The sequence below is a fragment of the Molothrus ater genome, chromosome 2 (genome assembly GCF_012460135.2).
Source record: "Molothrus ater isolate BHLD 08-10-18 breed brown headed cowbird chromosome 2, BPBGC_Mater_1.1, whole genome shotgun sequence".
Taxonomy (NCBI): Eukaryota; Metazoa; Chordata; class Aves; order Passeriformes; family Icteridae; genus Molothrus; species Molothrus ater.
In genome coordinates, this window is record NC_050479.2 from 60,247,578 (window position 1) to 60,261,703 (window position 14,126).

The 14,126-nt window shown below is 37.2% G+C and overlaps 1 protein-coding gene across 1 annotated transcript in view; it reads left to right on the forward strand.

Moving 5' to 3' along the window:
* DGKH (diacylglycerol kinase eta) overlaps positions 1-14,126 on the forward strand; it is a 153,997-nt gene that overhangs the window by 101,746 nt on the left and 38,125 nt on the right. The window contains exons 7-13 of the mRNA XM_036382627.2: positions 4,880-4,986; positions 6,087-6,212; positions 7,351-7,453; positions 9,153-9,315; positions 11,731-11,839; positions 12,144-12,283; positions 13,833-13,917. Coding sequence (XP_036238520.1) covers positions 4,880-4,986; positions 6,087-6,212; positions 7,351-7,453; positions 9,153-9,315; positions 11,731-11,839; positions 12,144-12,283; positions 13,833-13,917 — 833 coding nt within the window. The remainder of the gene's footprint in view (positions 1-4,879; positions 4,987-6,086; positions 6,213-7,350; positions 7,454-9,152; positions 9,316-11,730; positions 11,840-12,143; positions 12,284-13,832; positions 13,918-14,126) is intronic.

The window sequence follows — 14,126 nt, forward strand, 5'->3', positions numbered from 1 at the left end:
CCTGCTTTTCAAACCTTCAGCACTGCTTTATACTGGGAATCCATTTATATCTGTACAAAATTCAATTATTTGTGTGGTCATTGATCCCAGGCTACTCTATTATGCCTTGTATTGAAAAGCATGAGAGGCCTTTCAAGAGATAATTGAGCTCTTCCTCCTGTTAGTGGGTTGGGTTACTGGCACACCAAGTTGTCTTGAAAGTAGCTTAGAGTCTTTCGGGTCTGATTCTTAACTATAGGTAAAAATAAACCCCATTGGTGATATCTTGCAGCTTTTGATAGTTTATTTGTCCTGTAATATTTTATTCTCTTAAAATTGCTGTTTTCCTGCACAACTGCTTTTTTTAAAGTCTGACCACAAATCAAGCTGCATTTCTTTTGGAGGTGATGGGTGACTTTTTCTTCCAGCTCACTTTCCATCCCAGCAGCAAAGGTTGGCCAAATTAGTTGCAGGCCACCCCAAAAACGCTCTAAGACTTGTGGAAACCAGTGTAGAAAAAGATGGTAGGTTAATACCTTTGCTAGGTAAAAGACTAGTGTGAATTTGCACCTTTTTAGAAGTCAAAGAATGGACATGTATATCAATCTGAAGATGTCAGTTATAACAAACCAGGCTTCATTCTTGCTACTGCTCAACAAGCAATTGACTTCTAAAAAAATTAATTAGACTCTCCTTTGAGATGCAATGCTGTTCTTCCAACACGTTCTTTCTTTTGTCTTCTCGAAAGATAATCTACTTTTCCAATGTTGTCTCTGTGTTGTGTTGCTCTGGCTAAAGGACTGATCTCTGCAATGTTCATCCAGTCTTTACTAGGACACAGTAATTACGGTCTCTATGCCGTACTTTAGGAATTATTCCAAATCAGCTGAATCAAGAAAGGGTTTTGGTTTTTATACTCCTCAGAGTTTAGCTTCAATATGGAATGTTTAGGCAAAGAAGCTTAAAGGATGATATATCATTATCTACAGAAACTCTTCCAGAGCTCTGTAACCTCAGTTACTCTGCATCAGTACTGCATTTCTATCTAAGTCATTGCCAGTGGAATACTGCATTTATGATTGTTCTCAGAAATTTATTTTTTCATGTAGCATTTTGTTTATCATGACAGGATCTTGATTGTTGAATATCAAGTATAGCTAATAAGTGGGAGAAACCTCTCTCTTAAACTGCATTCTTCTGTGATGAATCGCAAAATGTTGTAAGAACACTTTAGGATGATGAAGTCAATCAGTAAGAAAATACTGGGATTAAATTACCTCTGCAAATGCACTTTGTGCACTTTGTCTCTTTCCATTATGATTGTGGGGTTTTACCCACAAAACCCTGTTGTTCTTACCCATTGCCCAGGGAATTGTTTGGGCACTACTTGCACAGTCATTGCCTCTGATACTTTTACTGTATTTTCTGCACAGTCTGGAGAGTGAATAGTGAATGAAGTGGCAAGAAAGGGAAGGGATGTTTGTTGTTAAAGAATGAAGGAGTAGTAGAAAACAGTTCTGTGACTTTATATCACATGTATATATGTGATCTGTGATGCCAGAGAAAACATTTAAATAAGATTTTTGATCAAATCAGTAGTTGTGCATTCTTTATAACCAGCAACCTGTATCAGGAAATGCTGTTTTCTATCGCTGCAAAAATCAGTTGAAGCTGTTCTGAAGTCCCTGATGCTTTGAAGATATACAATGTTGAAAAAAGGTGTTAACTGTAGTAGTAGTAGTACTGGGCACAACAACAGCAGCATCAACCACAACAACAACAACAACACCAACTTCTTCTTCTTCTTCTTCTTCTTCTTCTTCTTCTTCTTCTTCTTCTTCTTCTTCTGCTTCTTCTGCTTCTTCTGCTTCTTCAGCTTCTTCAGCTTCTGCTTCTTCTTCTTCTTCTGCTTCTTCTTCTTCTTCTGCTTCTTCTTCTTCTTCTTCTTCTGCTTCTTCTTCTGCTTCTTCTTCTTCTTCTTCTTCTGCTTCTTCTTCTGCTTCTTCCTCTGCTTCTTCTGCTTCTTCTTCTGCTTCTGCTTCTTCTGCTGCTTCTTCTGCTTCTTCTGCTTCTGCTTCTTCTGCTTCTTCTTCTTCTTCTTCTTTATTATTATTATTATTATTATTACTATTTTTTTTAATTTTTTTTTTAAGGCCAGGAAGAAATTAATATTGATGGCTGAAAAGCAGTATTGCATTAGCTTTCGGTCAGTAAGGCAAGTACCTGTTGAAAATTATGAAGCAGAGTATGGCACAACTCTATACCTATTGAGAACCATCCATTGCATGCAGTGACTGAAGGTCCTGTTCTCTAAAAGTGTGTGGTCGTACAACCAACAACTGCACACCTGCATTCAGAAACTATATTGCAATGCTAAGCTTCCTGAGTAACTTAACTTTTCTTGTATTTTAGCTTTCATTGGCAAAATATTGGCAGTTGATGTCTAGCCATATGTCTGCATATTTTCCAAAAGATTTCAGGTATCAGACTGATTCATGAATGGGATTCAGTGTAATCTGAGACAAAAGAAGTTAGGTCATAGCGGTAACTAATATTGAGGTTGGATTCAAAGTTTTCCTTTCTTTGCTTGCAAGTTGCATCTGTGTCTTAAGTTTATTGTTGTTGGTAATATTTAATGTTTAGACTAACATAAATTGTTTTTCATGATACTGAGGTTGCAGGGGGTGTGACCTAAAGAGTCTGATCTGAAATTTGGTTGGTAGGTTATTTGTAGTACTTACAAAGCAAGCATAACCTGTCACTTGCCATGTATAGGGTGGCTTGCTGCAGCTCTTCAGAGCCTGGGATTGATTTTGGCCTTGCCTTGTTGAGAAAGAAGCTGAATTCCTATGATCAAGTTCAATCATAGCTCAGTAGGGTTTGAACATTCTATTACTTTGTAATTTGTAATTTTCTATTCCCCCTCATCCCTGATTTGTTATATTTTGATCTGTGTGACACAGCAAGTGCTTATCATTTATGAGTAGGGAGCTGAATTCAGTGGCATACCTTCTCTGAAACATGCAAATGGTGAAAACTGCTCATGGTCCATCACTTCAAAATACAGCCTTTATATCTGTTCTTCTGTGGGAGCTGGCTTAATTAGATGTTTGGAACCAGCTCAGGTTGGCAAACACACAATGTGATGCTGAGCTGTTTAGAAAAAGTGAGTCAACCCTGTTAGTTAACAGTTATGGGGTACTTGCATGCTTTGAGTCTGTGTTGGTCTTGCTCCAACAAATCCATACCTTTCTTAGGTTGGGGACCATTGAACTATTTGAGTGAGTCCATAGGAGTACCGTGGAGATGATCAGAGGGCTGGAGTACCTCTCCAGTGAGGAAAGGCTGAGAGAGTTGGGATTGTTCAGCCTGGAAAAAAGAAGGCTTTAGAGTGATGTAATTGTAGCCTTCCAGTACTTGGAGGGAGCCTGCAAGAAAGATGGAGAGAGACTTTCTACAATGACATGTAGGGACAGGACAAGGGGAAATGGCTTCAAACTGAGAGTAGGTTGAGATTAGATAGTAGGAAAAATTCTTTACTGTGATGATGGTGAGACACTGATTGTCCAGAGAAGTCATGAGCACTCTATCCCTGGAAATGTTCAAGACCAGGCTGGATGGAGCTCTGAGCAACCTGGTCTAGTAAAAGATGTCACAGTCTACAGCAGGAACTAACTGATCTTTAAATGTCTCTTTCAACCCAAATATTTCTATGACTATATGAATGCTGCTTTTTGAAATGACTGGGAGAGTTACTATACAAGCAATGAAACTTCTTTGTTTTCTTTCCTTCTTTTTCTTTCTAGAAAGTAAGAAAGTGAGAGCTGAGCACTTACTTTCACACATCTCCCAGAACAGTGAGGATTGCTGTCATACTCAGATGTTGCTTACATAGTCTCAATTCACTTTTTAAATTGATCTGGCAATGGATCAGTGGAATTAAAATGGAAAATTTATTATTCACAAGACATTTTGTAACATGGCTTAATGTTTTTTAATGGTAGATAAGCGATGGGCCAAAGCCTTGATAATTTCCTGTCAAATATTTGTTTGAAAAGAGACTACTACTTCTGATCTACTGGCTAGTTCTCATAAACCTTTAATGGTCTTTGCCAAAATAATTTATATAATGCACTCTAAATAGAATTACATCATGCACTTCCAGTAGAAGAAATACCAATGGTTTGGGTGCGTCAGTCTGTTTGGTCTAATATGGTGTCATTAGCTAGGCATATTAATTGAGTTGAACAAAATTCAAATAGTTGTTAGGGTGTCAGAATGTCTGCCTAACTACACACTTGTGCTGGATATTCCAATTAGCAGACTTTTAATAAAGAATGTAGTAAAAAGTAAGGTTCTTCCTGATGTGATACAAGCTCTTGGAAAATTTTGTAATCCCCAGTATCCTGAATAAAAATATCACCACATAAACCCTTCATTTTCTCATGTTCTGAGAAAAATAGGCCCAGCATGGTGCCCCAAATGCATCTTTTGAGCAAAGAAACAGAGCTCCTGATTCAAAATACTTTTGTAAAACAGTCTCCCATGACTTCCTGCAAATTTAAGTCAGATATCTGAGTCATGTTGCTGGAGAAATGAAAAAGGCAAACCCATCGTTAAAGATATATTGTACCTTGTACCTGAAAAGATGGGGACCAATGTGGGCTTCAGGGCACATTTAGCATGGGCTACAGCTAAGCAGTTAAGCCCGGTTTAGAGAGTTAAAGCTGGAGTGATTATGAACTGAATTTTCTTTGAGTTGTTTTGTGTCATGTGTGCAATGCTGAGTGATACGTACTTGGCTATTTTATCAGATATCCATGTTTAATTTTTTAAAAGGTGTGTATCACAGAAATACAGCAAATAACACAGGATATATATGTTTATCTGTGTCTTGCAGTGTGTAAGTTTAAAGCACATAAAAGATGTGCTGTCCGAGCAACAAATAACTGCAAATGGACTACATTAGCCTCAATTGGAAAAGACATCATTGAAGATGAAGATGGTGTAAGTACTATTCATATTTATAGTATTTTCCAAAGCTGTTTCTTCTTTAGGAAAAACAAAAAAAGCCCAGCCACAGAAATACTCCCATGTGACCCATTTAAGTAAATGGTAGGTGGCTATTTTCCTGAACACTGTTCAAAGATTAACATGGTATTTGGAGCAAAAGTTGCATTCCTATCTCACAAGACAAGTCTAGCAACTGTGGGCACTAGATTGCAGATGTATTGCAAGGTTTTAAAGGCCACATGTGGAGAAACTCTGCAGCTGGAGAATTGCTCCCAGAAGTTCCTACTGTTCTTAAGCAAAAGGTGGTATTTTGCACTGTTACCATGCTGTTTTGGCAATGTATTTTTTGTCCTCTTTCCCTGGAGCAGTTCCCCAGGAGACCCATTTGGAATTCACTGAATTGGGAGGGGATTTTGGTGATGAAAGCAGGAATTTTAAAATTAGCAGGAGAAACAACAAAAGCCTTTAAGAGGTTGATTGTGATAAATGGACTATTTTTACAAACACAGCTGTGTATGGACCACTGGTGTGAAGCTTCTTCTTAGAAGGCTGATACTAAGTTGAACACCTGAGTGTCCTGAGTTACCCATGGTATTAATGGGACAAAGAGTGCACTGAGTAAAGCTTTGCACTGCATTTGGGACTGCTTTAGAGAGCCGTGACTTACCAGCCATGGTGAGTGGGTAAGTGAAGCGACAGAAGAATTCTGCTGTCCTGCCTATTTTTATGAATTTTAGGTACTTTAATTGGTTTGTGTCATGTAGTCAACATAACCGAGTGGGAACTTGTTTGTATGACAGAGTCTCTGGACTTAACTGCCCCGTTGTGTTATGCTTTATTGCTACCATGAGTGAGACAGGTCTCCCTTCTTCAGGTGTCATGTTTTCTGCCTAGCATGTGGAACACCAGAGTGGTCCATTCATTGCAGTTGCCTTCTGAACATCAGTGTCCCTTATCCTGGCTGACCAGCATACCTGCTTCTTTGATGAAAGGATACAGCTTTGAGAAGTAGTTTAAATCCACCTGTATTTGAGAGACAAAAGCCTTTAATTTCTCTTTCTGGGTCCTTAACTCTAATGCCTCCTTCTCCACAGATAGCAATGCCTCACCAGTGGTTAGAAGGAAACCTGCCCGTCAGTGCCAAATGCGCCGTCTGTGACAAGACTTGTGGCAGTGTTCTACGCCTGCAGGATTGGAAGTGCCTTTGGTGTAAAGCTATGGTAGGTGTGCTGAGCCACATCCAAGCATCTCACCGTTCGACAGCTTTACTGCTTGCCATTATTTTTGTTCTGTCATTCCACAACCTGCTTTTGGATTAAGTAGTAACAGGAAGCTTCTGCAAATTCAGATCTCTGTAGCATTCAGAATTTCTGATGACTGTCCTACTTGCACAATCAATTTTAAATACACCCACAGATGCATCTTTTCTTTAATAGGTGTTGTCATCTCCAATGTGTTTGCTTTCTTCTAGCTGCTAACTGAATGTTCAGGTGCCTGTTCCTTATGGCTAATATTATATGTTACTTCCTTGTATTTTTTATTGTAGATATTGCTCTATTTGTATTTTAATAATATGTTATATTAATATTTATTAATGTAGTAACGTATTTATTAGTGCAAAATCTTGATTTTCTCTTCTTTAGGGCAATCTGTAGGTTGCTGATTGAAATTCTCTAACTCACTACTGCTGTTTCCCTAATATATAGTTTTCTCTTAATTGTATCAACTTGTCTAAAATGATGGGTTTCTTATGCAAGTTAGCAGTTTATTTATTGATGAGGCTTCTGGCATATAGTTATCCAAGGCTCTGTGAATGAGCCATAGAAAATGATTGGCATCTCCAGAGGCGACTTGATATTTAGGTGAAATGCAGCCGCCTCTGCATGTGCCTCTCTTTCCAGTATCTGTGGAAAAGACCTTTGCAATATGGAGTTTATGCAACCCAGCTTTGGGAGATGGGTGTGGCTTGGTAGGTGTGCTAGCTTTAATGCAGATATGTCTTCCAGAACGGCCCCAATGGACCAGGCAGGTTCAGAGCTATTGTTTAGCCTGCAGCCATCAGCACAGATGCTGGGAGCTTGCTTCTTCCTTCCTTGTGGATGGGGGCAAATGATTCCTTAGAAAGGATGATTCTTATCTCCTATAGGGGTAGCTGAAGATGAAATTCTCCAAAATAATGTTTTGTTGAATTAGTAACAAGGCTCTGTGGTTGAACATTGGGATTTTTTTCCTAGTCTCACTCCTTTTCCCTCTACACCTAAATGTTAAATATGAGTCCATTTTTGTTACATAGATAACATAGTAGCAGTTAGTATCAAAATTATACTGCAGGAAAATAATTTTTTGTTTCTTCTGTAGGTTCACACGGCCTGTAAAGATCTGTACCCTCGTAAATGTCCACTTGGCCAATGTAAGGTATCGATCATCCCTCCAACAGCACTAAACAGTATAGACTCTGATGGTACGTACTACTGTGGTGTGTTCAGTGGTACCTGTGGAATTCCAGTGCCTGTTGAGATCCATGCAAATATTCAAGGCTAAAATCCTTCTGCTGAGCAGGTGAATGCAGTCTGCAAATTTAGAGAGAAGTATAATTTTCTGTGTAGGTTTTAGAGAGTTATTAAACTGGCATGTTTTTAAAGCTGCCCCAGCAGAAATTTTCTTCCATTTTATTTACGACCCTTAGAGACATTTCAAGTGAATGATCAGAATCCTCAGATGAAGTGGGCTGGTGCCAGCCTAGCATACACCGCTCCTTCTGTGAGTTCTCAAATTTTGGATAATTTTGCATTATGCAGAGATAAGTTAGCTGAACAGCTCAACAACTACTTTACCAGGCTTCAGAGAGGAATTGCTTCCATAGCTTCTCTGATTTTCAATTTTTTTTAAAGATAAGCAGTGCAAAAATCCTGCAACACACAGATAAAACCTAGCAAATGCTCAAAACTCAGAGCTGCTTTTTGGTGGTCCAGGATACAGACACATCAACAGTGGGAGACTGCACTTCAAGGCAGAGAGTGGATTTTTAAAAAAAGTGTCACAAAATCTTAAATACTTTAATTTTATAGTTTGTGTCAATGGTAAAGTAGACCAACCCCCTGAATGCAATTAAATGAATTTTGCTACATGAAGTTAGTAAAAGTGATTGTATATGCTGCATATATTCACTCTATTTATTTGCTTTGTGGTGTCTTAGACATCATGCTGTCATTTATTGCTCATGCTAGGAAGATCGTTCAATATGTGAAATTAATTTTCTTGGCATTTAAATTAATTAATCAAACCTTATTTGAAATTAGACATTATAATAATGTGGAATTAAATTACCATCCCTTAATGAAATTTTTTAATTTGTAGCTTTAGTATTTTTTTAGTAATTCAAAACAACATAATCATTTTAATAATGCTGGAGACAAATGTCAAAACCTATACATGTGATGTCTGATTTTGGAGTGTTGCTGGGAAACCATTACCTCCATGGACTGGTCATGTTAGTGACAACAGTGTCCATTAGTCCTTCTGACTGACTAAGGGCCTTGTAGAGAGCCTGCTGTAATTAGTTTAGATACACTGGCTTTAATAAGCTTTGTATCACAGCTGAAGGTCTTCTGTTGTTCAGTGATTCTGTTATACTGAATAGTATAACCTCAGTCTGAAAAAAAGGCTCTTAGGTGAAGTCTCACCTGGGAGGAACTGAGTACAAGTAACTTTTAAAAATCTGTGAGTACTCTTAAAAAGCTCATACAGACATGAATGATCCTATTCAACCCAGCAAAGCTAAAGCAAAATAAGATTGAAAACCAAACACTTGTAACTGAAACATATATTCAATTATGTGATAATAATCTGTGAAGATGAGACTTAAGAAGTATTCTAAAAGGTTAATGGCAGTTGAAAAACAGTAAAGCTATTGTCTTCAGGATTTTACTAAATCTAGGCACTGAAAATACCAGAAACAAATAAACAGAAAAAGAACTGGTAAATCTTGCGTAATTATGTTTTCCTTGCAGGACTAATACTCAGTTTAGCATTTACATTATGCATGAAAAAATGTACTCCTTTTGTCCTTCATCCTTATCTTCCTCTTTCCCGTGATTTGTTTTTGTGTTGTTCATATTAGGAAACCTTACTTATTTCATTCTTTCTAACTATGTTTACAGGTTTCTGGAAAGCCACATGCCCGCCATCCTGTGCCAGTCCTCTTTTAGTTTTTGTTAACTCAAAGAGTGGAGACAATCAGGGAGTAAAGTTTCTTCGTCGATTCAAACAGTCGTTAAATCCAGCTCAGGTCTTCGATTTAATGAATGGAGGACCTCACTTAGGGTAATGACCTTGGAAACCTTGAGCAAGCCTTTCCACAAGGGAATTAGGTGCAAAGTATGGCGTTGTGTTCCCCTTGCTTTATAGTGTTATATCCCCTTGTTGCTGTAATTCCAGCACCAATATCTACTCTGACTTCCTAATTAAAATCTAAGAGGCAACAGAATTTCAAGATAAATTCCATTGTGTTTATAGGATAACATTTTCTTTCTAGAAAAGCTTGAAAATTCAAAACCAAAAGCTCTTGGCTAGCTTTGGCTTCTGTTAACTGGTAAGGCTCAAAACTGATATAAATGTGCGGATGTTTTCCTGTATCACAGGAACTTTGATTTTGCCTTTATGCACAGTTGCCCAGGTGCTTATCTTCCATTTCACATGCATAATTCTGATATTCCTCTGACCTTTTTGTGTGTAGCTATGGAATAAGACTATCATCTAAATGTGCTCTGTACCTTTTAAAATTCTGAACACAAATGTCAGCGGGGGGGTCTGCGCTTAATGGTTAATGGCCAAGTACGTGAAAAATTTTTCACCTGAGAAGTATGTCCAAAATATGGTTTATGCAACATATGGAAATAGTCACGAAAATGACCATCCCAAAGAATTTGGAGCAAGAACACAATTAAAACCACCAGGTATTTCTCCCCAGAATCTAAGTGTTGATTGTTGGAGAGATAGTGACGAAATTTGCATAGTGGTGACCACAACGCAATCATCTTTGCACATTAATGAAGATTAAATTCATGCCCATATTTCTGTTGCCTAACTCAATTCCACTCAGATGTAGTGATATGGTTAAATGGCCTAATGCTATCAGTTATAGCAACTAGAAGCACTAATTTTTGTATCTTAAATATCTTAAATGTGCACAACTATACTTAATGATAAAAGGTAGATGGAGCAAATCCACAAAAATTCAGTTCAAGCAGTGTGTAAATAATACAATTGATTACATCTGTGGATTATAATAATTAGTACTGTGTTATGGACACATCATAATAACTCTGAGTTGTAATATTCTTTTCATTATAACCCTGATAATCTGAGCTGAATCCAAGTCACTTTTAGCTAGAATTTTGTACATGTAATTATAATGACATATGACATTGGTCTTAATTGATTAGACAGTGTTTGAAAGGAGGCAGTATGAAAAATATGTTTGCAAGTTCTCTTCCTTCATATAGTTCTGCCATGGCTGAGGTGGCTCACTTTGATTTTGCACAGAAACTGCAGTTCATGTCAGGTGCTTTTAAGTACTTCTCCTAAACAGTTTCCAAGGAGAGATCCTTAGCAGGTATTCCATCAGGTTGCACTGATGTCTTCTTTTTTCTAGTTGATCTAAAAAGCAGAGGTGCATGCTATGAGACAGTGTATTGCTAGGGGTTTTCTCCTTTTTCTCAGGATAGGATAAATTGCTCTGGCATCAATATTTTTCCCTCTTAAATATCTGCTTCTTTTGTTCTGACTAGGTATGTGCCCATGGTATTCAAGTGACATTATTTTCTCTAGAAAAAATATAAATGCTTCAAAAATTTGTGATCTTGATATGTTACTTTTTAAAAATGGTTCAGAAATTATACATATTCTGGAAAATAACATGCATTAAAAACAAATATCTTTGTTGTTAGTATTTTAAGAGTTTATACTTTCCAATTTTTTTCTCTTTTTCTTTTTTTTTTCAGTTTAAGTCTCTGTTATTTTTTACCTTTTGCCTGCTTCTTCACATCTCATTCCCTTTTCCTCTGTTTTACCTTTCTGCATTTTCTGTCTCTCTTGTCCTCCTTTTCTATACTGTCCGAGTGTTGTATTATGTAGGTGTTAAAAGTCAGAAAACAGGAGGAAGAGCAATAGGAAGTGAAAGCAGTATATGGCTTTAAGGATATAGTATTAAATACTTGTATTATTTGTCTTATATTGTTGTGATTACCTTCTGTTTAAGAATTGCTTAAATGTTCCTTACATTTAGTTAGCCCTGTGCCCACAAAAGCCCACTCATATTGTGGAGCACATCCTGTCATTGTGTCTTACCCTCTTCTTGTGAAAAATCCCCAGTGGTGCATTATGCTTCTGGCTGAAGTGAGAAGCATGGAGCAATTGTGATTTTATCACTTAAATTTGTTTTTTAAAAATATTAATAAAATCAATAAAATCAGACTTATAAAATCCTGAAAACAATATCAAGGGATTTTTTCAAAGAATAACTTGGCATGTTATTTATCAGAAATGTCAGTATAAGGGGAATATACAGCGACAGATGGGCTGCAGATAGGTTAATTAAATAGATGGTTGTATCCCCATGCCTCACAACAATAAAAGGAATATAAAGATGCTGTGCACAATATTTTCTTGTAACAATTGCTAATGAATGTCACTGCTGTCTTGCTAATGGATGTAACTAGCTCTGCATTTTCTCTACAGTTTGCGGTTATTTCAGAAGTTTGACAACTTCAGGATTCTTGTGTGTGGTGGCGATGGAAGTGTGGGTTGGGTCTTGTCAGAAATTGATAAGCTCAGCTTGCACAAGCAGGCAAGTGTGCATATTTACTTTCCTTGCCTAGACTGACTAGGCTTAATTTTGTGTGCTTACCTTTTCCTTGACTTGGTTCTTTGCTGTATTTCTGTGTATGGCGCAAACTCAATAGTTACTGTTTAATGAAAGTTTTCACTGTTATAAACAGGATGAGTTGTAGCAGAGTAGTACAACTTGACTTACAGGCTTTAGACATCAGCTATGAAATTAACATTTGTTCATTGAGATAACATGCATTTGTAACCACTTATATTTTCTTTCTAGTTTTCAATAGTAGATTTGTTCCTGTATTGTGTTTCAGTGTCAGTTAGGAGTGTTACCCCTTGGTACTGGAAATGACCTTGCTCGTGTCCTTGGCTGGGGAGGATCCTGTGATGATGATACGCAACTTCCTCAGATTTTGGAAAAACTAGAACGAGCCAGCACGAAAATGTTAGACAGGTAAACCTAAATGTGCATATGCATCACTTACTGTGAGATTTAAATTGTATTTTTTTGGGGTTTCTGATGGCCTAAAATCCATCTTAGAGACTTGGTGTTCAATGGATTTGTTTTTTGAGTGCAGGCCTTAATCATGAAGGAAGCTGCAGTTGTGATGGGGACAGCTCTTTGGCCTGCTTTTTAAACTAAAGAGTCAGAGGGATGAGTGGTTGATGGAACTGGGAAGTGTGCTGTCCAAACATGTTCAAAAGTTGACAGCTTCTTGCCTGGCTGAAGGACCTGCATAACTGCCTGTTACAAGAAGTTGTGAGCATTAAGAAATTGTATAGATTGAAAACTGATTTGAGCAATTTTATGGACTCCATACATGCTCATTAAACACCATTAATTGTAGCTTCTTTATTTAGAAAACACCTGAGCTCTCTGTCCTTGGATGCGGGGAAAACTCACCTTGTGTACTTTCACTCTTTCCTGAGGCATCAGCTGTTGGCAAGATGCTGGGCTAATTGGATCCATGACTAATATTTCAGTTCGAGGCAGTTTCTTAGTAAAAAAAATGAGCTCTTCCCACTCCTTGTTTCATGTAGTTTTCATCCATAAAGGAAGGCAGCAACCCCTTTAAAACAAAAAAAATCAGAGATGATGGTGATCATGTTGTTCCAATGGAAGTCTAGCACTGCTTTTGAGAGGAGTATTTCTTATGTTATTCCCATCTCTCATGAGTGTTTCTTTTCTTGTTCGTGTTACAAACACTTGAATGTCATCATAAGGGATTTTACTATAAGTTATTTTTATGAAATAGAGAAAAAAGCCTTTTTTTATTTTAAGCTTTTCTGCAGACTACTTGATTGCTTTAGAGCAAAATATGTAGAGAAATGCTTGTTACTGATCCTCAGATTCTGAAAAACTTGTAGATTAAATCATATTTCCCCTTTTCTGTTGTGAAAACATACTCTGTTTCATTTTTTGGTCTAATTTCAGTAGACTTGCTCCCAAGACCCATCTGCAGTGATTACTTGCTCTTTTCAGCAGGCTTTGAAGGATGTTGTTGCTATCAGTGCTTTCATACTATCTGTGCTGTCAAGTGCTGTCCTGCTCCAAACATAAAAATATATATACATCAAGGAAGACACTTCATCCTTTGCTTTGTTGTCATGCCTGCCTCCTCTAGTTGGGATGGAAAGCTAATGTCAACTTAAAGATTTTTCTTTAGGAAGATGTTTAGTTTCCTTTGACTTCTGCAGTATGTTTGCACAAATTCTTTTATAATCTGAATGTTTTCTTCCAGAAAATCTTTATGCCCTATATTGAATGTCCCATGAGTTTTTCACAGATGAGACTGATAATCAAATCACTACAAAATAATCTGAATAATAAAACAAATTATTACCTTTAATCTCTCTAATTATTTTACCCATATAGTTTACAGCTACAAATTAAGCTGCTTTTTTATACATAGATATTCTGTGGTGTGACAGTGAACTTTCTTTTTGTTAATATAGTGGAGAGAGTGTAAAACTAACAGTCTGGAAACTTATGTTTCTTTCAGGTGGAGTATAATGTCATATGAACTGAAATTACCAGCAAAGCCTTCTATTCTTCCTGTGACTGCAGAAGAGTCAGAGGAGTGCCAGGTGCACTTTAACTTTTGTTTTGTTGTTTCTTGTACTTAACTTGGAGCTTCTGGGGTGACAATAGCCATAATTGAAGCATTTGTGTGAAAAATTGATGTTTTATGATCTGCTAACTGAACTGAATTAAGGCTTTTCCTTGCTGTGTATCTCAAGTAAGTAAGGTTTCCAGTTCTATATTATTTACCTAGAAAGAATGAAAGTAAGGAGTT